Source organism: Branchiostoma floridae, chromosome 4 (assembly GCF_000003815.2).
Source record: "Branchiostoma floridae strain S238N-H82 chromosome 4, Bfl_VNyyK, whole genome shotgun sequence".
Lineage (NCBI taxonomy): Eukaryota > Metazoa > Chordata > Leptocardii > Amphioxiformes > Branchiostomatidae > Branchiostoma > Branchiostoma floridae.
In genome coordinates, this window is record NC_049982.1 from 13,563,417 (window position 1) to 13,589,515 (window position 26,099).

Consider the following 26,099-nt stretch of genomic DNA (forward strand, 5'->3'; position numbering starts at 1 on the left):
TTCCATATGGAATGTAAAAATCATGTATGATTTGCATGTCTGCCACATGAGCTCACTATCATTTTAGACAAATTGAATTTTGGGGGTGTTTGGTTAACTGTGAGCTAATCTAGGAAAGTATGTCAGCATGAGGTTTTACAGGGCTCGACTGTTAGCAACTCAAGTACATAAAGGCAACAAACTTTTGACTTTTTCCTATTTCTAAGCTGCAAGATACAGCCGTCCTCCTTCCACATTTAATCAGTATTTTCCCCCCATCTCTCCTTTCTTGACTGTAACTTGTTGTTCTAAGCAATAACTTCATTGTTGACCCCATCATCTGGTCCTGATCATCAAGTGTCCTTCTGTCTGTCTCAGGAGTCGGATCAAAGACAGGGTGCATCTCAGGATGACTACTAGTCTGGAGGACCAATGAATTAAGATAGACCAGACCTGTCAGGTTCTGACTCAGCTCCTTCTGTTCAGTTTCTGTTGGCCAGCTTCCATCTCCACTGCCTATAGATCTTCATTAATCAGAGCAAAAGACTACCAGGCTTATACATCAACGTCAACCTACACCTGACACTTGTGTGTCACTCATGTCCTAAAGGGATATCTTACCATCAGAACCCCACCCCTCATGAGACAACAGTGAATTAATCCAAACCACATGTACAGCAGCTAACCTAGACCTTGGACTTCCTGACTGGTTATTGGCTTATTACAAGTTTTCCCCATTTTCTAGACTAAACAAGGGGAAGTATTGTAGAGTTTTGTTGCATGAACAATATCCCGAAGCCTTTACCTATGACATCCAACTCGTAGGTGTGGTTGATACTGCCATAGTCGTTCTGGATGATGCAGGTGTAGAACCCTTCATCTGATGGGACTATTCCAGTCATCACAAGGCTCCAGTGCTTGTTACGGATCTGGAATATAAAAAACATGTACGTTGTAAGACCAATTATATTAGTCCTCAACATTGAGATACTTTTCAAGTACATCAGCATTTGGAAATTGATTGGGACACGAACACACCATGGTTGGGAAATGTCCATTGTGTCATTCGTTCCACTGTCTTTTTCTACCATCTCAGTGAATGACAAACTGTTGTAACATCCTGTGTCAACAAGTGACATTGCCCCACCTTGTAGCCCTCCATTCTGTCCGACTCTCGGAACTCCTGTTTGTCCTTGAGCCACCTGATGGTGGGGCGAGGGTTGCCTGTCGCTGGGCAGCGCATCTTGACTGTGTTCCCAGCAGGGGCTGCGATGATCTTCTGGTTATCTTCTGGCTTCTGCCACACTGGCGCATGGGGAGCTGGAGGAACAACAAAAATTTCCTTTTTTTAGATTTCATCCCTTTCTTGGTAAAACATCATTCAAGCTTTGTTATTTTCTGCATCTGTAGTGGATCTCTTCTCACAACGTCTTCGCAAAACTTAATACCTTCAGCCACACCTACAGTTAATTTCATAAGACAGAAGCTCCTGAGACTTGAGGCATCATTTCGCCCAAAGCTGGCTTTTGATGGGAATAATAGTGCGGGATCGTGGGGGGGGATCCTGATAGACAAGGGCAACTGGCTTTACTGTGCCCACAAGCGCTTATGGAGGGACCCATTCACAGCATTGTCCATTTATTGGTTGTGATGAATGAGGTCTGACAGAGTGCAGTCTTCGGAAGCTGCACAAGTACAGTAGGCCAGTTCCGCACTGCTGCAAAACCAACTTTTCTGCATTGGTAAAGAATAATAAAGGTGGATTTGGCACTAAGGAAACTGTGTTGTACCTGGGAGATAGCACCCAGTATGGATGGATATGCTCTACTCAAGGAGTGAGGAAGTCTTACTCTACCATATCACCATTGGAGAACATGTCAGTAAATGTCTTACTGGCTTTTAACCTTTCATAGTCCGTGGAAAAGTTCATGACATTTGGAAGAAAGCTGTTGTTTGAATCTAACACAAAAACGTACAATATTTGCACTTCTAGACTGGTGAAATTGTGTCAAAGGGGACACAAAGTCAGTCACATACTGTTTGTTTCTCAACTTTCTAGCTTTGTATTTGACTGACTCTAACCTAACTTTATTTTGCAAGACGAGATATGAACTGTGCAACAGACCAGTCAAAATTGTCACACATGGCCAAGAATTTTAAAATATGCCTATCTGCCTCAAAGTAAATGACTGAAACCACAGCAATGCAGTGATGCATGGTCTTAACAGGCCCACTAGGAATGAGGTTTTCACACTAAGAAGTGAGATACCACAAATGGCCAAGAATTTTAGCTTAAACTATGAATATCTTTATCATACAATTGCTGCAGTAATGTCTTCAACTAAACAAAACCATGAAACATTTACTGTGTCACAGTTACTGAAATCCTTTCAAAACCCAGTGTCACTTTAAAACACATGAAATTTGTTCCACATTTGCACAGTTTTGTTTAAAGTGTTTTGGAAGAAAATGCAAGCTTTACTGTAGACCAGGGGTCTGTTCCTTGTCAAGGAACAAGCAGGAAATCCAACAGGACAGGAAACTAAAGCATGCCAAGTTCTGTCATTGGGAACTGCTGGTAACACAGAAAAGCTGCAATTTTCTTCTTGCATCTCACATCCTCTGGGGTGTAAGGTAAGGATACCAACACTAATCCAGAAGGAGTAACTTTTCCTTTGACATCCAATCAACGTCAAAGGGGTTTTAGCATACTAGTCTTGTGGAAAAACGCATTTCAGAATCTGACTGCGATAAATCCTCATAGTGTGTAACTTTGGTACTGTATATTTGCTATGTTATAAACGTAACAATACTTCACCAATCTTTGAATAGTCTAAAAGATTACTAGTCTAACTTATGAAAAACATGGTTATAAATCAGGGCTGTCTATAGCCTAATTTTTCCTGTCCTTCATATCATTGTTAGGGAGACCATGTTTTTAAATCTGTCATTCTAAGCTTACAAAAATACATTTTCATCGATTACATATCATGAACGCCAGATTTTTTTGACAGACGGTCTGAAATTGCAGTTTGTCGCAACAAGCAAACACATGTCCCAGGGATGAGTCCTGGAAACAGCCCCTTATTCTATCATACATCTGACTTGAGAACCCATTACACCATGCATACCATCATCATGAATCATCCCTGGTTCATCCTCCTCCTCATCTGCAGCATAGTCCTCATCATCCCCAGCATCCCTCAGGGCGGCCAGGTCTCTCACATCCAGATCATCCACACCTTCAGCACCTATGGTGTCCATCAAGATTCCGTCGCCTGAGAAATTATCGTCTGAATCTCTCTCTGAAATATACAGACTAATGGCTAGGCACGAGCATGCAACATGCAGTATGGAGGATGGGGCATGCGAGGAGAGGTTAGGTTAGGGAGATGGGAACTGCATGAGGGCACACTCGTTAATTAGACACAAACAAAACAACTCTACCATGAGAAACAATAATTCCTAACAATACCATTGATTCAAGGATGCAATAATGTATGAACTGGTATGTAGACTTTACTAGAAAGTCATCCATCACAACTGAATCTACATTGTTGCTGTGAGCAATCATGTCTCAATACAACATAGGAACAGCTACTGTGAAATATTTTAGATGAAATGAAGAGGTCAGAGGAACAAGTCAGGAATGAATCTTTTAGTTTTAGCTAGAAAGAAAGAAGACAGAAAGTGTGAAGAAATTCTCATCTAACAGAGGTGCTGTTTGAGAAGATGTACGTACCATGCACATGTAATGTGATATTTCCTTGTATTGTTCCCAAGGGATTCTCAGCTATACATGTATAGACTCCTTCATCTTCCCATTGGACATTGTCAATAGTCAATCGATATCTGCCCAAGTCATATCTTGGCATTTCGTCCTGAATAATGTTTCCATTGTGGCTCCACGTGATATCAGGTCTGGGGTCTCCAGTTACTCTACATCTAAGCTCTGCTGTTTGTCCTAATGACACACTGATGTCCTTTTGTTGGGAGCTTTTCCAGGATGGAGGTTCTGCAACAAGACAAGACAGACACCAGTTAAATTTGTGTTTGAAATGAAATGTAGCAAGCACTTAATACATCAAATACAGACATAACAGGTGAGGAAAAAGCTCTCTGAAAGAACATGTAGAGAATCTATCCTAACCATAGGAAAGGTGCAATTGGATGAGATGTGCCATACATGTTTCCAGCTTCAAAACAACAACATTCTTCGTATGTCAGTTTCTAAGAACATACTTTATGTTAAGTCGTTACAGTTTGCCCCAGATTTTTGTCAGATGCTATTTTAAGGCCATTTATCACAAACTGAAGAACCATTCAGTAAATTCTTCACATTTACGACAAGCATAAGCTGCCTGCTACTTGTTATCATGTGCAGTATGCACTAAAACGGGACATGTGCCCAGGAAATGCCAACTTCTGACATGTTTCTCAGCACTGGACAGCAGCAGCCGCCTTATCACAGTAACCTAGGAAGTCAGGACTTAGGTTTTCTGGTCCCCCATTGGTCAGTTCCCTAGTTGTCTGGGGTAGCTGGGAAGGGTAAACTGCCTGCACTTCCTATGGAAGTCCCTGTGAGATTCCCCTGCTAAGGTTCTGATCCAAGCGGAATGTTGAGAACTACTGAGCAGGAGGAAAGACTTACATATACCTTTAAGACGTCTTTGGAAACATCTCAACCTTAAAATCCTAACCTTGACTGTAAATTATTGTGGACAATAGAACTATTAGAAGGATACTTTCAACTCAAATGCTAAGAGCTTGAGTGGGACTCTAAAACAGCAGTTATCTCAAAGTTATTTCTGTCTCTTGTATTTTTTATCTTATCTGTTTAGGCTTTCTTTAGTTCTTCAGTACAAAACATGAAACAGACAAAATCCTCTAAACTTAACACCCCAACAGGATTTTTTAGTGATCTTTGGGTTGGGCAAAAATGGTTTTCCAAAAACAATCAACACTAATTACCCGGTGAAGATATATCTACAATATACAATATATTTTGAACCTTTATTGCAGAAAATGAGGACCTTTTGCAACTTAATAAATTGTCAGTCAACAAAATAAATCAATACAATTTGACAATAAGCTACATAATTTTGACATGTTTATTTCAGTTTTAGCAAAGGACACATGAGAAATGACAATTACAGCAATATTGTCAGTAGCTGTTATGAGTCAACAGTATGTCGGCCAGAGAATCTTATCTATAAGCTAGAGCCATGGTAAGCCTTGACACGATATCTGTGTTTATACCTAACTTAAACAAAGCTACACAACTCTCCATAACACAAGTAATAACGGCACGATTATACAGTTCAAGACAGCCCCTAACAAATAAATATGATTAAGCATGTAAACCTAGCAAAACTACAAATCCATCTGAAGTTGACAGTGGCTTTCTAAGCTGTTTGACCTATGGCCATTTGGGAAACAGCAGTGAAACTTCAAAGCATCCCCCAAACAATAAATCAGGATTTTTACCTTCCACATGAGGGAACACTTCTAAACATCCCAGATTCCAAAAAGCCATGATCAGCTAGCTATGTGGTGGGTTACAATTAAGATATCACCGATGCTTTGAGGCAGGTGACATGCCTGCTGCATCTTTCCACACCTGTGAATGGCCATGCTGACCATGTGTAAGACAATCTTGTATGGCTTCTACTAGATATGGGGCTATCATAGAATGTTAACATTTTGCAACTACATTTGATGATTTATCAGTTTACAAATGAATTTCATAAGGAGTACGAAGAATACAGAGCCATAGAGTCAACAGTATCTTGCACTTCTTTCTAGAGATTGTTTTATCAGCCATGTAACTAATGTGGTTACATCTGCCATTTATGGTTATACAAAGTAGCTACTTGAGAAAGTGCAAATGTAGTGATGACATCTAGGTCAAGTTTAGATACAAGTGCTATGCTGGTTAAGACACTGGATACTTGGTAATTTCCTCCACAAAACCTTGGAAACAAAGGCAGGCATGTCCCCACCTCCCCAGGAAAATCTACCCAGGCCGTGCAGTACCTGTTGTCCACAGGTGTGTGGTGCCCACTCTGTAGGTGACGACAGGTATGTTGTAGCTACCTGGGCACAATAGCAAGGTGTTTGTGGCCAAGGTATTGAACTACGCGATTCCACTTTGTCCACTTTTCAATGCAGGTGTTCGAAACAACAGACAGAAATGCCTGAACAGTCCGCTTGACTTGTAAAGAAATATTTCCATGGCTATGTTTTTTCATGTATACCGGCTTACCCCTACTGACTTGTGTAAAACTAGATGTCAGTTATCAATGGCCTGCCATCAAATAAGGCATTTTACTACCTCACAGCCTTGAATTAAGACAATGGGTCAACCATTGCCTGGAGGAACATACCAAACCTGTAGATAACTCCTGTCTGATCAGTTGCTCAGTTTACAAAGTCTGGCTTGAATTTACAAAGCCAGGCCACAAATCACAGCTAGCTGCTCCACAATCTAAACAGTTATCTTCTCCATTGTACTCTTGTAAAGTCTGAATTTTCAAGACACATGGTACAAATGCCAGGCCAGCCCTCTGAGTTTGAAATACTACCTGAGGCATTGAAAAGACCACAAAATCTTGTTACGGCCACAAGGCGGCCTTTTGTGCTCTTGCCACCTCAATCCATGCCAGTTTGTTTCTGGGGATGAATTTCAGCAGACTATGCCAACACTGCCCTTATTGCTGTAAACTTGTATTTCATGCAAGGTAGCAGAACAATGAGAAGTTTCTATGGCTATACAAACAGGCCAGGGGCAGAGAAAGCAAGGGTGAGGTTTAAGAATCCGCTCTCTTGTACGGTCACGTTTGGAAAGTAATACATCTTCAGACAGCCTCCAATCATCTCTGAACCTTAATTAAATCCAACACATCTGAAAGCGGGGTTGACTCGCTAAGTGAGATCAGGTCGAGCTTGGTAAACAGGAGGGAAAGGCAAAGGATAAATATTAGCACAGGAACATAATGGACCCGATTGTTAATTAGGCAACTTGATGCGGGTTCAAATGCAAAGAAAAGGCATAAACAAAGCAAGGAGCATGAACCATGTACCTTAACCCCCCATCAAGCTGGGGTCTAGGAACAGTTTTCGTGAAATGTCGCTAATGGAGAAATAGAAATATTTAGACAGTGTACAACAGAGGTCATGGTCTGTGGCACGTGAATTAGATCTGTCAAGTTGCTGCACAATCGATAACGAACCTGCCTAATATAACCTCTCCGATGTCTGTTCGTACATGATAATTTTGCATTATCTTCGTAGGAACATTAACAAAACTTGAAGATAAGCCACTCAATACCTTTGGAAATCACGGGTTTCATTTCAAGGGCTTTTAAGGTGTTCAGGCTGATCTCTGTGGGGTTCCTGGGGACAAAGAGTCAGAAAAAGCAGTGGCCATGGTTGGAGGGGTCCCAAAGGCTATCACAGGAAGTAATGGACAGATAGTCCACTTTACCTGGAACACCGTATTACGTTTTTATACAGTACTGAACACACAACGTCTGGAAAGACGTGCTGACCACTTACCATGAAAAGACTAGGTAGGCTAGACTGCATCTTTTGGGTACCCCATCTAGCTTAAGTCTTTTCAGTCAGGAAAATGATCCCATCAATCATTTTGTAATATTGCTTTTTACTGTAATGACAATATTGATGAAAATTAGTCTGTGGCCCTACATACTTCTCGCATCAATAATAATACTGCATACATTCAAAATGGACAGATAAAGTAACAGCAGCCAAGCTTTGGGGTTTTCAATACTTCTCTACTAAATGGATTAAAATGTAAGAATTGATTCTAAGATTAGTCACTGTAATGAAGACAAAAGCAATCTGGAGTAACTATTCATTTATTAATGACAATAGACTGACATTAATGTCCTCCAAAAACCATTTGTGTGCCCATGTGCATAAGCTACCACAGTAGAGTAAGCCAGAATATAAGAGTGCCTTTTTGATAGTCTCTAGAAAGAAAAAATACAATTTAGCACAATACAATCTAAAACTATCAGACTTTTGAAGTGATACAGTCAAACTCTTGTATTATCCGCTGCATCTTGTAGTAGTTTGGTGTAATAACAAGCAGCTAGTCCTGTGGGTTTTACTAAAACAACACAGCACCACCCTCCTTTTGTTCCATGTCCTCTACTTCCATCTACACCTCCCAATCATCACACCTCACTGTAACAGATCACAGTGCAGCCATCATCATGGAAGTAGAACTGTGTGGTCCATTCAAGAGAGAAAAAATACAATGTGTGCAGTCTATATTTCTAGCAATAAATCCTTCTAGATGTAATCTTTGATTTGAAATCTGTGCCACCATTATGAACTAGAATAATTACTTCTTAAGATCACAAACCGCACAAAATAAAACCTGAAGTGGAAGTTCACACACCTGGTACCAATGTGTCTTTCTACGTTTTGAATGAAGGCAGCACAAACAACTGGGCACAAACCAGTTAATTTGAGCATTCCCTCACTGCTGCTGGGGGGAGGGGGTAACCGTTCATCACTGACTCAGGTCTAAGCTGCAATTATCTCAACAATGCGTTTGGAAATAATGTATGCTGGTTGTTCAATAAATGTTTGGTACGTGACCATTGTCACATCTTTTTGAATTATCTGTATCAAAGCTGGGCTGTAGTCAATGTAAAACAATCTTCTGATTCAACGAAGAACAATATGACTTACCAATGAACAGAATTTACTACTTCATGAAGAAAGCTATCAGACCTTCTAGCTACAAAAACTTTTGGACAAGTTTGATTAACATGAATTTCAGACCGTTCAAAGAAGTACGAAACTACTTAATAGTAAAACTAATAACTTCAAGTGTCACGAAAAATGTTGCTTCTCTCTCGACCGAGGAACCTGGTAAACAAATTTATTAGAGTAAGGGGTTAATGGCCCTCAGTTATCATAAACCTTCTTCTAGGCCCTGACACAACAGATATTAGAAATTCCAACCCAACAGCCTGTAGTTATGCCTCCATCCTAGCTTTGTTGATTTATGTCCATTGCTGATCTCCTCAACATATCATAACAGACATGCTAGGATGGTTTGGAATGTTCCTGCTTTTGACGCACAATATATTGCATCCCTTATCGAATAAAAAACATCAATGGTTTCAAAACGTAACAAATGATACCTATTAATCCTTCACATAGGATGAAGCTGTCTACTACAAGAAACAAGCTCTGCTTTCCTGGGATTAAAACTTTTCATGTCATTTGTTCGTGATCTCTCTGAGATTTGAGCCAAACCCTGCTTGAGGACACAGCAGGATGTGCTTTGAGAGATGTCTAGAGTAACGTACTATCTATTCATTTTTTCTTTTCAAGCATTGCACAAGTTAACAATATGTCTATTTAGGATTAATGTGTATTGGCATATGTCAGGGTTGGAGACAGTGGAAACTAATGGTTGCATAGTGACACACCTTACTCTGTCTGCTAGTAACCTGGACTACGACCGTTTTGAATTGAGAGGGCTTTTCCAGAACAAGGTTGGAGGTCTACACAAGTCCGGAAGTCTGACCTATGCTTTCCACAAACAAGCTGCACACACCTCTGTTTGCTTGGCCATTCAGACATAAATACACAAAAACTCTGTCAGCAGTGCTTTCCTTTTACTTCAAACATAAAATAACAAAGTTTAAGACATAACATTTAACCATAATGAAGTTTGGGAAGAGACAGGCCTGAATCTTACATATTATGGGTTATACAGTATCCAAATATGGGGCTAGTTTCCATGAAGTCCAAAGGATGCTCGATGGTGAACTGTCTACAACTAACCAAAAAGAAGACATTCTTAACTCTAATGAATGTCTGCCTCTAGTGACAGGCAGGATTTTATCATGATTAACAAAAAACACAAATCACTTTTCCTTCTGAAACAACTCAGGCCTATCTGTAAAACCTCTTTATCCACTGACAGCTTTTGCAACTCCTTGGAAGGAACAAACTATTGCAAACAATACTGAGCGGAAGGCTTGGCACTTTCTCCAGCTGGATCCTTTCCTCCTCTCATCCCAAGACTTGAGGAAAAACATGTCTCGAAGCCTTCCTGGGTAGAATACCACTGCTGCAGGGAGGGTAAAATGTACCTGTCCTTCCTAATTGACTAACGGAATACTGTGTCTTGTGGTCTGTTCTCTACCTTGTACTTGGGAAGCGTCATTCTTTGGTGGTACAGTCATTTCTCCAGATTCCACACAAATGAGACTTCTGGGAAAGTCAATTTGAAATATTTCTCTGCACTCAAACCCTGAATTGCAGCTGATAGAAACCAGCATTACACATACTAACCAAGATTAAACTCTAATTCTAAAACAGGAATCTTACTTTTTCTAGCTTAGCTATCAAACTTCCATTTGTGGTTAATCTTTGTACTGAAAGATTCAAAGAGACTGCAGTATTCCTTTCAAATCTGTGTCCACACACAACTCTTGCCCTTTTATACTTGTGTATACTATAGAAGAACTTCAGCCCAGCGAACAACAGGGTATCTGCTGCCACAGTACGTGTGTACGCTCAAGACTGATGGGGTCACTAATAACCCACATTCCCACACCCTCTACTCCATGACCTTGGGTAGAATTTCACAAGGTGTTTAATTCCTAACAATGCTATTGCACTGGGGCACACAAGCCAACATAGAATATAAAGACAGATGGCTGAAACCTGACTTCTTTTCAGGATCTGAAGTATGGGTGCCCCCCCCCCCCCCAAAAAAACTCCCTCAGTCCTTGAGTATTTGATTCAAGTTTTACATCTTCATATTCAATCAGCGCCTATCAGATTTGATGTTAAAGAGTTATCAAAGCAAGGAGAGCTTCAACCACTCATTTAGTGAGGTAGTTTTGTATCTGGTACCATTTCTCAATTGAGATAATGGCAATTAAAGGTGTGTTAATTAGGGTTGTTGACCCGCCCTGAGGTGTATACAGTGCCATAATTCATGAACAACTGCTGTAGATGTTACATCATAACCTATATGAAATTGGGCATTCTGATTGGTCGATATCCTTCAGCTACATGATAATGTTGGTTAACAGGTAAAACCCACCGACTAGCGACATGTGTTGTCTTTCAGCAACACAGGTGATTTTCCTCTGATGCACGTGACTAGGACCCAATAGCCTTGAACGATTATGGGTGCCCCGGGAGAAACGTTAGCATCTTGAGAAAACACTGAACATACTTCATCGTCATATAGCCATTATTCCCCCAAATCATGCTTGCAATGTGCTGTTTGATCTTTGACCACTGCTTCTTTCAAAGCCTTTTGTTTTGCTCCACCAGTGACAGACTGACATTTCCTTTGACGCAGGTGACCTGCCTGCAGTCAGTGTGTCTGAGTGGGGAGCATTACACAGATAAGTTCAGGCTAAACCTACATTCAAACGGTACTTTGTTTCTGTGCCAATGATAGGATAGAAACAAGCGTTGGTGTTCGGGGACACAATAGGAGTGACAGTTGGTCTGATAGGGGCAGACCTGCTCCCAGCTTTGTCTCCAACCAGCCATTGAAGGAATGTGGCCCCTAAAGGAAGGACCTGCAATCCCACACAAGTTCACCTGAAATATTTCATCCTCCTAATCCTCTGCCAGCTGAGATTTCCCCCGCTTTCAGATTACAGGTACATGTTTGCAACAGGCTGGCTATTTTGATTCATACCAAAAGAATCAATTTACTATACGGATATTCCCTTGGCCTTCTCCATTTCAACATTTTCTGGGTTCCAGAGGTCTGCTGAATGTCAACTTGAAGAAACCCAACCTTACCACCCACCAGATAAAATAGCGAGAACTTGGCATTTGGGGGATCAAGATCATGTTGCAAGTCAGTAATATCTCATTGGCACAAGAGCTTCATGTGTCTATCTTGCTAGTCTCCAAAATGAAAGACACTATTGTGACAATTGATGAGATTATTATCAGTCACACTCTTCCAGTTTGCTGCTCACAATTTTACCGTCTGGAAGATTGCGCAACAGTAAAACAGTTTCTCCTGAGGGCAAAAATCGAACAATCAAAATATGGAGAGAACTAAGTTACAACCGAGCTACTGTTACTTCTACTGTGCCTCCTTTATTTTATGGGTAAGCTGCCTGAGGCCAAGGTGGAGGCAGTTATTCAGATCCTTTATCTTCATGAAAATGATTGATCACAGCAGTCTCCTGATGATTGACAGGTGCAAAGTCACATGACCAGTGATGTGTTGTTTTTCTGAGCAGGGTTGGTAGGACTTATACACCCCTGGGAGAGCAGCTTTATCTCTGGGCATTCACAAAGACCTCTCTTTAAACCTTCAGTCCCTAATTTGTAAGCTTATCTGTATACAGAAGGAAGAAGGTTATATAAAGGAAACTAAAGCTATCGCACATGCCAATAAAATGAAAAATTGGTCCAACACACTTGCAACTGTTCTTTGCCCTATCAAAATCGCCTTAAGACGTAATCAGCTACTCCCGAATCCTGCCCAAGATGTTTTGTCTTACAAAGCGTCTACTGCGTCCCTGGCATTCCAGCGCACTCCCTGCTCTAGGCAGTCATAGCAACAAATCTTCTCACATCCAAACCTCATGATAAGCAACCACTAAAGTACTGGAGGGGACCTTTGCTTGCCAATGCAAAAATGTTTTCTTGAGAAACTTGTTATGCTTATCAGGGTAACCTGGCTGCTCTAGCATATCACATTTTGGTGTTCAGAATGTTATGTAAATGTTCCAGCCTGAAATACAGTAATGTATATATAGCCGCCCTGTTACACATGTTTCAGATATCATACTTGATGACAACAGTTACTGATGTCCATACCCACTAGTACCAGTTTACTTTGGCATCAGCCCAGGGAAAAGCAAAAATAGATAGGCCCCATTCTTGGAAACCTCTGCCACATCCAGTTCATGTAAAAGTCACTACACTCCTGCTTGCAGCTGCTGCTGGTGAATGTCAGTACCAAGGTAAAATTTCTTCAGATTTTGGACAACCTCGTCAAAACATCACTGACATGAGTACAGTGAGTTTTGTCTGACGGAACATTTAGGTTTATAGAACATTCTGGTTTACATCATAAGGAATGAAAGATTATGACCTTTCACCCTTCACCAAGGATTGGGATTCTTCTGACCTGAGATAGATTTACATCAAATATTGGCTTATATAAGATTGACTCATCTCCAGACTTCAAGGAGTGATTACTAATACTCAGTATGAAGTCCAACATTTCAAGGTAACATTTTCTCTGGGGACCTACAGTCATGCTGGTCTCCTTCCTACCACAACCTCCTCTAGACAGGAAGATCCTGGTGCCCTCCCTGACATCCCTTCCCTCACCTACATAGAGTAAATTGGAACCACACTCTCTGGGAAAGGGATGGTTGGAATGCTGCAATCAGAGGCAATCACCAACATTCTCTGTGATGTATTCCACATGGAATTCCTGCCACCTTTTCCAGCAGAAATCTGCCATTTGATGTTCATTAGATAAAGCAGGTAGCAAGGAAGTTTAGAGCTATACTACATATCCCACTCTTTATTTCAAAGGTACAACTTGAACAGCCAACTCTTGCTTCACCTTCAAACTGAACCTTTCTGAACTCTTCTGTGCCTCACAACAGACCTTAGCCTTCAAATTTATCCTAGCTGGAGGGGAAAAGTCACATGTCACATTGGACTAGGGTAAGGGGCGGCTGGTGTGTTGGTGTTTGCCTTGACAGTGTTGAAACCCTTGCTGTTTACCACAAAACCCAGGGAAGAATGCGAGTCATGTGGAGTAACAGTCAGGATACACACATCAAACGGTGATGACTGCTTAGCAAAAACAATTGCCTTGAATTACCAGAACATGTTACATTTGGTGCTCTTCTTGGAAGATCTGTTTATGCTTCCTGATCGTACTTGACTTCAGGATTTATAACTGGTTTATAAACTTTGTTTTCTGCAAGCTACCATCGATGGATAAAAATTACTAGCCAAATGTGAAAGACTTTCAAACAAGATTACCCAGACTGTCTCCTGAAGTCCAGGAATCTTCTTCAGCACCATAAATCTTACTTACCAGTCTGCTATGTTTACATCACAAGATGACATCATCCTTGGAGCAAAGGTTTCTGGGATAGTAATTACTAGTATTTATAGCTACTGTGAGCAAATAACTGCTCTGACTTAATGACCAAGTCTCAAATACCACAATCATCTTCCCTAGATCCTTTGAAGAGAACAACTTTTCAGGACTAATAAAGCTTGTAGGTGATAGACGAAAGTGCTAAACAAAAGTGAGCTACGGTTGGCGTCTAGGAAAGTTATACAGATTCCTCTGGTCTGGTTACTTTCCAGTGATAGGTAAGAGATAAACTTGTTGGCTACTCTTGCTGCAAAAATGTTGTTACTATATACAAATGAACTATTCCACCAGGGTTTATCTGTGCAAGTGACAGTTGTGTGTAAATAGATGGTCACCCCAAATCACATACCAGCAAGACATTTTGTCCTGAGCAGAGAAAACGTTGGAGCTTCAAATCAAATTCAAGTACACAGGCTGATGTAAGGTTTTAAAAACTCGCCTGCGTGATTATGACTGAGCAGGATTCTGTCACAGCTACAGGCAAACAGAGCTCTAATCCTAAGCTCAAACACACGAACAGCAGCCAGAATGAGGGAGTGACACTGGGCCTCTTTGTTGGGCTAATAATATTTGACTTGTTTTGGCAGCAGATGAATGTAGGTGTATACCTTCTGTGTTTGAAAATCTGCTCATTCACAGCGGGCACCTGAAAGCCCTGAGTACACAACCTACATCAGTCTTTATTAGATTTTGCATGGCAAGGACAGGCTGGCTCTGCATTGCTCTTTCAGGATACAAGCATATGACATGCATCTTTGTCATTACATATAAGGGGGATATAACACGTCTCGTGGACAACTGTCATATTGACTATCATGCCAAGTGACCAGTCTACCAATAAATTATCAGTCCAAAGAAACTGCGAGTAATTATTTCTGAATTGCCAATCAAAAAATACCTCAAGGACAAGCTAACATATCCCATTTATAGTCTGACATTACAGGCGACCATACTGGACAGCCTAATGAAAGTTTCCACTGAAACAGCCACAGGTTAACTGAACTAGCACAACTGCATCAAGTGATCAAAGGCTTTGTTCAGTACCATACAGTTTGGTTTTAACTTACCGAAGATCAGCTGTCTGCCCTGCCTATTGTAGCCTATGTCTTAACATTGCTATCATTATTTGGCACTTAAGAGTACTTAGCAAAAAACTTGTGAGCCCCTCTTACAGAAACAATCTACTCTACAGGGATGTTAAGATGAAGTCAGGCACTTCAGACTCCGTTCACTTTTCCAGCAGGATACGACTGGCCATCCTTGTTAGCTCAGCTTTTGCCAGGATTACCATTAGGCTTCTTAACTGGTATGAAGGAATTTTGTAGTCCCTACACAAAGTTAATGGCACCTCAACAGGTTTTGGCCCTTTCTTTAGTTGCCTTTTGAAGGGTAACATGTCGCTTAAAACTTTCATCACATGACTCTAAAGAATAAGGTAACAACATTTATGTGCATATTTTTTTAACTTACAGTGAGTAACATTGGAGCCCATCAGCATTTGCTTTCTCTGTCCCTTCTCTAGTTAGCTAACTAGTAATTTTGTGAGTCTAAATATCAGCATGATGTTTTGGTTCTAATGAGACCTTTTTGGAAATTGTAAATTTCATAATTTTGTCCACTTAACATTACATGTAATACCTAAGCAGAGAAAAGATTATCTAAGATTCTGCTACGATTTTAATTATCATCTCTACAGTTCCTTTGCTAGGAATGAAACACCAAATGCTTTCATCTTAAAATAAACATTAAGTATATATCACTCATTATTGCATAAACACTAATGTCTACAGATATTGTCCAACACAAATGTTCCAGTCACACTCTGCTTTCTATACCCATTCATCTAAAAGGCCATCTTTTCTTTGCTTTTGTCTGAGCCCAGCTGGGATAATGCACACAAAGGTTACACCATGGAACCACATGTGCGAAACAGTTCAAGCTGAACTTGTCAGCCTTGATGTTATTTCGTCCATTGTTCCCCTATAAGAGTGGCACAATACAACAATTTTGGACGCTAAGGAGTGACACCGTGATATTATACCTTCGTGCGAGCATGAATGGCACACCTCACACAATCCCAGGGAAGGGCTTAGCAGAGATTGAGCTTTTGGACTAACCATGCAAGTCTACGTGTGGGCAGACGAACCTGACCAAGTCACTGGTAGGGGCATAATCACCAACAATCATGTCAGCATATTATCGTAATAACAGGTTTGGGTTCAGGATTTCCAGCCACGCCTTTCTTCAACATGGAAATGGAATGTTAAGGCTCTTGTGAGTTTGAATTACAGGTTGAGAACACGTGAACAACAGCACGAGAAATGCTGCTTCATAGAGTGTGATCAGAGGTACAATCCCATCAACTCTCCACAATTAGAAAGGCAATCTTTCGGTCACATTTGTGAACATTTTGAGCAATTTTGGTACAGTTTTCTTGTGTTCATATTTACATGGCTAACTTCAACAGGATTGCTCATCTACTCATCACACACAATCCTGAAAGAAAAAGGTTGGCATTTTGGGCACCACATAAAAAGCTGTACATCAAGAAATGCACCCTTACCTCCAGGGTGCGGTGTAGCATCTTGGGTTGAGGTGACTGCAGCCATGGCAGCTGTTGCCATGGCAGCAAGCAGCAGGCGCAGCTGTAAGCACCTGCACAGGCCCATGGTCGGCTCTGTCTGCCAGGCTTGTGGAATTCTCCCGCAGGAAGAAGTCTTGCTATCTCCTGCAAGACATCAGCAGTGGACTGCAGTCTAGGCCTTTACAACACCTGCAGAAAACACAAGATTTCCTGGGATTAGCAAAATCATTAACAGCTTTGACTTCTTTTTCTAAGGACAGATGGGAAGTTCCAACTTTTCTACAAACCCATTACTGTTAAGAGTTGAGACTTGGGAGAGTCCATTACCTGGCAAATTAGAACTTTTGATATAAGCTACTTATTGATATAGTACAAGACTTTGAAACTAACAACTTATACAGAAACTTTCATTATAAAATCATTCTCCGAAGAAAGGTGTTATAACATTGATTGGTTGCAATAGCATACCTATACCAAACTATTTTCAGAAACAACAAGAATGTGGCATGGACATAAAACATTGTCCGTACAGTCTATTCATGGACAAACAGTGCAACAAAGAATATAGCTTCCTATGGGTTAAATACAGGACTTGTAATCCTTCAGTTTTCTTGTTTAGTCCGAATCACGCCCTTCTCCCAAGCAACCCACACACAAACCTGTCACAGAATGGACATATTCCCTATTAATCTGTGACTACTCTGTACACATGTGATACCTATGGCCACCTACCAACACCTCCACCTCTTCGCATCCATTTACGCTACACCATAACTACTACAGTTTCTCCCTTATTTTGAGAAAGTACTGTAAACACCTTGCATTCCTCCTTGATTTTCATACAAGATTCCTATCAGCAATCATGGTATCAATACAAACCTCCGTGCCCCACACCATTTGCATAGAACACACAAAGCTGATCCCAGTGATTAGAAGTTGCGTGGCTTTATGGCACCTGAGCAAAGTCCATCTACGGAGAGGCGGCAGTTTGACTCTATTAAATTGACACCAAGATCTGACAGTGATAATCAATGGAAAGGCGGGAAAGGTCCCATTGTGAGAGGCATCCATGGGGAACTAATGAACCTAGTTATGACTGAGAAGGAAGCTCAACACCTGTAAAAGATCCTGGCGACTTCAACTGTTCAGATTATAGTGGAATCTCAAGTGTTTAATCAAACAGTGACTGAATAAAGAACCCACGCACCATGTTGGGACACTTGATGCAAAAACAGCCCAATGAGTGGGTCAGAGTGGCCACCTGTGTAAAAACATGGCCAGCAGACGCTAGTAGGGGAAATGCCTCTTGGGCATAAGAACTGAACAAAGAAAACCATTGAGGGAATAATGTGCCGACCATTACTGCCTTTTGTGAGTCACAAAAAATGCTCATGCTAATACAAAAAGAGAGTCTAGTACATTACCTACAGGATCAGAATTTTTTCTTGACCATATACACCACACTTATTGCATACATGTAATCCTTTTCATATTCTTGTACCATCAAAATCCATCCACAGACAACTTTCTCCCACACACTTTTTTATCCATGGTTTTTTGCACCCAAAAATCTAGCAACAATCTATTCTGTTGAAAGCCACAATGGTACTAACGCATTTTTCTTGAAGTCACCTTGGTTCTACTGACAATACCATAGTGAAAAGTTCATGTGTTTTACTCAACCTCACACTCCCCTATTAAAAACTTTTCACTGAATACAGCTTCTACTTAAATAAGACATCAGAATCTTTGGCTATGAGCTTAGCGCCTGTTACTACACAACAACATACACTTCAAGATAGTGCGTAGTGTTTTTATCCCCCCCCCCCCACCTCACAACTTCGGTAACTTGGTTCTCTCACCTAACTCTCGGCACTATGGAAGTTCAGCCAGTATCAACCAAGTCTTGATGACTCTCCATACAGGGATGCACACCATCTTTCCAACTGCCCTTGCAACATTGGCTGGAATGTTTACTCTGCTTCTATTGACTCTACTGTCTGTCAATCAATGGGTGCTTGGTGTGCTGCACACCCAGGGCCCCTGTGTACAGCCAACTGGTCAAACTGGTTCCATAAGTGGGCTATACCACTCCTGGCCACTGTGGGGAGGTGCAGCTTTCCGTGGCTATGTACCACACACTTACTGAAGCTGTTTATAACTGGGGCACATATTTGGTTTTATTCAGCCTGTGTCTAGACATTAATGATACTATAGACCTAACATAAATCAACTTCTTTCACTATTAAGTCAACAATGGTTCGTGACTTGTCCAGATGTAATCCGCAGAGCCAAAAATAATCTAGCAAATCTTCCATTAGACCATTTACTAACAAGTCAGTCTCATTGCTAAGTCATGTATGAAATACATTTTTCTGCTAATTGCCTTTCTTTGGGCCCTTTGTTTGGACTTGCTATATTCTCACTACTGATAAATATACCTTCTTCAGGCTGAAGTTGGTGGATGGAATTTTTACCTACCAAAGAACTGATATCAAACTACAGATCAGAACAGTCATTACCTTACTTTGCCATTGGCATTACTTTATTTTGTCCTCTAATTAACACAAGTTTATCTTATTTAAGGTCAAAAGAGAGAGATTTTCATTAAAGACCTTTCCTACTGGAACAGGTGAGGACCAACACATCTAAATCCCACTGGCCCAAAATAACATTTTTCAGAACAATATAGCAATGAAACACCTGGACAGGTCAACACAAATCTTTCTCTAACTTCAGTGAGTCTAAGCGCAGACAGCTGTGTATCACTGTATGCATTATGAAAAGACAACAATATGACCAAAACCTGCTTTTCACTTTCAATCCCAAAAGATTCATTCTAAAGTGCTACAATAATCCAAACAATCATGTCTTCCATGATCTTGCTTCTTACTTTGAAGTTGGCAAGAAGTCTTCCAAAGTAAGCAACCAACTTCACACAGAGGATACTCAGCTTCTAGGCCACTGTTAAGTAAGTACAAAATGACTTAAGCATATGGAACAAATGGTCTCCCCAGACAGAAATAGCTGAGGTGTCCCAGAGAGCCTGGGGTTAAGTGGGAAAAGCATTGCTTCTTCAAATGTTGTTTTATTCCAGCCAGGCTGAAGTCAGCAGGGCCAGGGGGTTTCAATGATCCTAACAGATGACAACCCTACTTTTACTACCTTGGGTTGGAAACAAGTAGTTTACCAAGAAAAAGGTAAGAAGAGATGTCCATATGAATTATGATGCAGGTGGGCTAAATCAAACTTTATTTGCTTTATTTTACAAAGTACCTTGAAATGTCCTTGCTTCTGACAAATGACTGAATTAAGCTGTCTATGCTGTATACGTAAAATAAGCATGTTGAGTTCCACCTTCCGCAGTCTTAAAACTAGGTTAGATGAACCAATGTTTTCAGATTTACTGACTTTTGAAGCATTTTCTCAGGTCCCAAGATACAAAACTTCCCAAAGTTCATTATTTCCAAGTGCACTTCACATCTTGTTTTTTCATCCCTCTCCTTTCTTGGATGGATGGTCTGTTTGCCTTTGCACGGCATGATGGGATTCCGATCAAAGGTCAACGGCCTTGTTTGGGTGTACGTTCACCAAGGAATGCAGTCCCAACCATTACTACTCAAGAAGGGACATTACTACTGCCTAACACATTGTAGAGTTTGAAAACTACCACAAAGAAAACCACCTATCCTGACTGGTACAACTCAATACTGCACAACTCTAAAATGACTGAAGAGGCGCACCATGTCTGGAGTGGTATCAGTTTGCATTGAAGAGTTTTCGGATGATAGATGGCTTCCAATCATACAGGTAACTGATTCTTGTTTTAGTTACCCACACTTTAGGACATATATGACTTCAGTAAGGATAAGTTATTGTACGGTAGAGGCAGAGAGAGGATTTCAAGTCATAGTTTGGAGACAAACCAGAGACACCTTCAATAGATATAATCTAACAAGACCATGGGGCAAGCTGTTGCAAAAAAATTGGCATTGGCATAGACATAAAGCAAACCATGACATCATATTTTCATCCAATACAACCATTACTGTACACATACATTATGTCTTTAATTCAAATTGACATTAAGTGTTTTTGACAAGGCAGAATCAAGGATAAGTCATTTTCACTGATGAGAGTCCCCTTAAGGTAGCTCCTTGACATCTAGGCCAATCACCAAAATTGTAGTTCTAGACATAACAAGGTCCCCTCTTGGACCTTGAGAGGTGGAGGTTGATAGTCTCTACCTTTCCCGCCAGTCTTCAGACAGATAAGCAGGCAGACAAGTGTGGCTGGGGAGACTATCAGGCGATCCCCCTCAAGATGTCACCATAAACATCGCATGAGTCTCATCAAATGATAGAATTAAATATTACCTACTAACAGTGACACAGGGAAGTAAATCAAGAACTTATCTGTTGATCAAAATTTTAAGGTATTGGCATGACCAGCTGTGTAATAGTTCAAGAGAATTCTAATGATATATCATATCAGGATTAGGCATTAGGGTCGGTGTGATCAGGTGTCCCCCTCCTGTCCAGTCCTGATTAATTTGCATTAACCTTTCTGACCAACCAAAACAAAGTGTGGGCAGAGTCTCTGGGATATGCAGGGTCTGTGTTATGTATGTCTACAGCAACATTAACTTACTGATACAATACAGTAAGTTTACAGGAAAACAATGATATAACAGTTTTCAAGTACAAGCATTCACAAGAAAATTATTAAGAAAATACAGGTTTCACACAAACTTGTCAGAATGTAACACATTTGGCCAAAGAGAAAGAAGCTATGCATCATCTAAGGTCAACGGAAACATACAAATGACCATAATGCATTTCCAGAGAACTGAAGTGGAATAAAAACTGAACTACTCTCGTCCCCTTAACTGGTTTAATGAAGCAAAAGAAAGACCAAGCCCTTCCTGCAGGGGATAAAAGAGAGACCCTGGATTCCATACCATCTCAACTACTGAAGAAAATATCTCCAACAGCTACGCACAGAGCTTAATATACTAATCTATATATTAATCAGTGTCGCTTATGCTCTTGTTTCACAATGACCTTGCGATAATAGAGGCGAAAAAGACAGGCACCAGAAGACGAAAATTGGCGGGCATTAACTGAAACCTATCCCTCTACTGGGAAAGGACCTGATGTGTTGATCCCAAGGATAACAAGAAATGTCTCTTGTTAGGTCTTAGCTGGGAAAAAAGCCACTGTTGTGGCTCCTACCTCCCACAGCGCAGACCCTATCATGACAACCAGTCCTTGTGCAGGAGGAAGCAATGCAAATATGACCTAGTATTCATGAATGCTAAGTATATTGTTTTTCATAGCTGGGAATCATACTGTAAGACCTGTCAGAAAAGTAAGGTTTTACATCTTGTCAAGTCTTTCCAAGCAAAATTTATTCAAACAAAACCTACCAAAGCAAAGAGCAAAAGCATTAGAGACTTGTTTATCTTTGTGACAAAGGACAAATACGGGAACAAATAGCCCCGATCTGACTTTTGCCTAGTGGGAGATCAAGTGAGAGAAAGTCAACACGAAAACGTGTGCACTGCTACCACCACGAATAATAGCGTGCAACAGGCGGGAAAGCGGATTGGTGGCCAGAAGTTGGGACCAGTCACTCACTTATTCCTTGGGAACACAATCAGCAATCAATAGTAAATGACACCATACCAAAAAGAATTATTGTCTTGGAAGCCAATCAGAAATGTCTGTTAGCATTTCATGGTCTTTATCTTGACATGAGACTCATTGCAGATCTTTCCTAAATGAGGAAATCAGACAAAAGAAGAAAGCAGATGTTCCCTTCCCTTCATGCTCTAATTCAAGCCAGCCTGATAACAGTTTTCTACCAAATTGTTGTCACTGCACAATGTCTGCTTCCCACAACAAATCTTACAAAATGGTCAAAACAAGTTTGAGCTATTTGTACACATCTTTCTACAAGACACAATCTCAGTCTAGAAACCACAGTGCCAAAATCCTAAGGACTACAAAGCAGAGGAGCCAGTTGTGGACATGTCAGAAAATAACTGATGAGTATCCCTTCTCCCTACAGAACCTGTTGGGTTGGACATCATCACAAATTTGCATATGCGATCAGACACCTAACTTGATTTGATGTACTGCAGCAATCACTAAACTCTGAAGAATCTGGGTCATAACCCTATCAATGTTACATCTCTCTGATTGTCCTCATTTGATTGGTCTCTGGTTGCACAAAGTATCAACTTCAATGTATATGTATATATAATTGTTTCTTTTCTTACTGTTAATTACATATTGTACACAGTATCTGCTTATTCCAAACTTGAGCACCTTTGCAGAAAAGGGATGACAAGACCTAAAAGGGCAAAATTTGGATATGCTCCAAAGCTGAAGTGTTATCGCTTGAGATCAACTTAGTGCGGAACTTAAAAGCTCTCTCCCAAATAACTGTGTTTTTACTCAGTGACGAATCATAGCATGCAAACACATCCTTCAAATTTGCAGTCTCACGGATCAAGTTTGCTGAGCAAATCATACAGCATGCTGGGAAAATTAGCTCAGTTTCTGCAATCAAAGAGCTGCCATCAGAGCTAACAGCTTCATTTCAATATTTACCACCAACATGTGCCCAATAAGTCAGCAATTGTGTGGCCTTCACAGGGACAGACCATTATGGATTATAACTGAAGATGTGAAGGAGCCATAGGCTGACAAAATTGCAGACTTCTAAAAGTAAAAGGTTTGATTCTGACATTTGGAGAGCAAACATTGTTGTCAACATGTGAGGTTAGTGAATTTTGAATGGTCTCCAGCACTGCATCTGAAACAAAATCTTGTCTGTTTTTTCTCTGGCAAATTTGATAAGCAAGGACTGACAGTTTGAGGGCATCTAGTTTGACAAGGAGTATTCAATAGTTTTGCAGTCTTGCTATATAGATATTGAACAGACCTGATTCTTTTCATGTTCTTTTCTGTAAATTCGTAGTCTGAGTTAATACTAGTAGTCTGTTGTAAAAAGTGTATATCAATGTGTTGTTTGAAATGGCTAACATGATGATGGCTTAGGTGTTATACTTAGGTAAGAGCTGCTTATCAAGCTACATGTATAGCACTGTTTTTTTGTCATTGGTATGTAACAAATTTGTCCTTGCCTCCTGTTTTTTTAATGTATTGGTTAACATTATTATATCCATGATATGTAAGGTCATTTGTCCATAAACATGTCATTATTGAAGTAAACAAGCACTGACAGGATCCTTCAATGTTTACAAAGATTTGTATGTCAGAGGTCACTGGATGAAAGCTCAATGTACAGGAGTACAATTCCTTGTCAATTACTGAATTAGCCTTCATTCTCACTCCTTGCTTAAGTCCCAAACTTATTGGACAAAATTCTATCAGTCCTGAATGTGATCACAAAATCACAGTTGTTATCATTCTTTGACCTGGTGTGACAGAGCATGATGAACAGTTCTCGTCCACTAATAAACATATCTATTCTTACTCAGTAGGCCAGTCATCATGGCTGACATGGGAACTTCCACACACTGTGCATGTGACTTGTAATAGGCTTTGAACAAGATTGCATTGCATGCACTGCTATCCTTGAGTTTTGTCCCCATGTGCCCACAGGTCAACCACCTCCTTGCACAGATAAAGAAATATTCAAAGTTTTTGGCTCAGGAAGTTTGCACAGATGAAACCACAAGAGTCAACACAGTGGCAGAGATGGATGAGCCCAGAGTGTGCCCTTCCTCCCCTAACAGCTGCCTCACCTCAACTGTCCTCAAAACTCATCACACATGCAGCAGCCAGATTCCTACACACCAGCCTTTCCTGAAGTTCTGGAACCAAACTGACATTCCATATCCGTTCAGCAGCTTTATTACATTCCCTAACGTCTCTAGAATAAACAACTTTTTCATGATTTCCTATTTGTTGTTGGAAGCATCTGTGCAACCATTTTCTTAGTTCAGAATCAACTTCAAGTGAATATGATGCATCCTACCAGTACCAACTGTTATTTCAATGTGAAATAACTAGATGGTATTCTTCAAATGCAAAAAGTACAGTAGAAATATATGGCAATTTCCAGAATGACCCCAAACAATGCCAGTACCTGTTGTAATGAGTATATGTACATGCAGTTAAACAAAAACAGTGATTAGATTTAAACATAAACTTACCAGCAAGAAAATCAGGGCATTCCCCTACAAAACCTACAGTCAAGCCTTAATTGAATAAAACTCTAAAGCTTTCAGATGGAAATAGGTCTTTTTGTTGGTGGTATTAAGAGGCAGCCTGGGAATGCCCCAAATAAACCAAGTCCCTGAAGGGATAGGATTTGCACTGTTGCATTCCTTACAAAATGGCCCAAAAATAACCCAACACAAAGAAACAACAAAGACACAAGCATATTCCACACACACCATTGTCTTGCTGTCCTACTGTCACTACAAGTAAAAGCATACAAGTGGTAACCATCCCTTAAAACTTGTAAATTCTCATTTGCAAAAAGTTTCCTTTCAAATCAGATTTGCTCCAGCAATCTTAGCCCCTTCTCAATCTGCACTTTTTCTATTACATTACCCTCCCTTGAATGGCATTCCATGAAAGTTTGTCAGTGTCCTGGTGATCTACTATGGATAGAAATCCAATTAGTCCCATTCCCTGGGAGAGGGGACAAGGAATACAACCATTTGTAACTGTGTCCCAAATTGTCTGTAAAACTTGCACAATGGTGGGTCTATTCTGTTGTTGGCACCAGTAATACTATACAAAGGTAGCAAGTTGTCTGGAAGTAAGTACTAAATAGTAACCGCATGCTCCACTGGTTTACCTGTTATGTTTCCTTTCTTTTTTTTGCTTTTCTTAGGAGGAACATTTGGTTTGTTGCTTAGGAAGATGTAATAATATTCACACCTGTCAGCAATTATCATTTGGCCCCGATGACAATTTATCTTTAAAAAAAAACAAACAGCTCAAGCCCACAATACATAAAAAATATATGATACACTGCACTTAGCCACTTACATATGATAAGAACATCTACTTTTTTATTACCTATGTTTACATGTGTTCCCAAGAGACAAATCACCTGGCCACTTCTCACAAGAAAAGCTACACTGGACCACCAGCTGTCCCTCAGGATGTCATTAGTAAATTGTTTGACACCTTTACTGATTATCTTCAAGGCTAAAATTCAGTTGATGAAGTAGGCATAGCTATAATAAAAGCAAATTCAGAATAGTTTGTGTGGAAGACCAAATCTCCAAATGCACTGAGAAATTGGAACCATAATGAGTTCAATTAATAATTCAGGCACATTTTTTTGGTATTTAAAAAAGGATATACAATCTTCCTAAGC

At 40.4% G+C, this 26,099-nt stretch overlaps 1 protein-coding gene across 8 annotated transcripts in view; it reads right to left on the minus strand.

Annotated features, from left to right (window-relative positions):
* The window catches only part of LOC118413855 (fibroblast growth factor receptor 2-like), a 58,332-nt gene that overhangs the window by 17,084 nt on the left and 15,149 nt on the right, over window positions 1-26,099 (minus strand). For 6 of the 8 annotated variants that reach the window (XM_035817429.1, XM_035817434.1, XM_035817427.1 and 3 more), the window contains exons 2-6: window positions 16,710-16,919; window positions 3,722-3,994; window positions 3,111-3,284; window positions 1,127-1,299; window positions 785-908 (exon numbers count right to left, since the gene is read on the minus strand). In XM_035817429.1, the coding sequence (XP_035673322.1) occupies window positions 785-908; window positions 1,127-1,299; window positions 3,111-3,284; window positions 3,722-3,994; window positions 16,710-16,815 (850 nt within the window). In that variant the 5' untranslated portion in view covers window positions 16,816-16,919. Of the gene's footprint in view, window positions 1-784; window positions 909-1,126; window positions 1,300-3,110; window positions 3,285-3,721; window positions 3,995-16,709; window positions 16,920-18,592; window positions 18,748-26,099 lie in introns of those variants that run through there. The other 2 variants (XM_035817428.1, XM_035817435.1) reach the window with 2 other exon arrangements.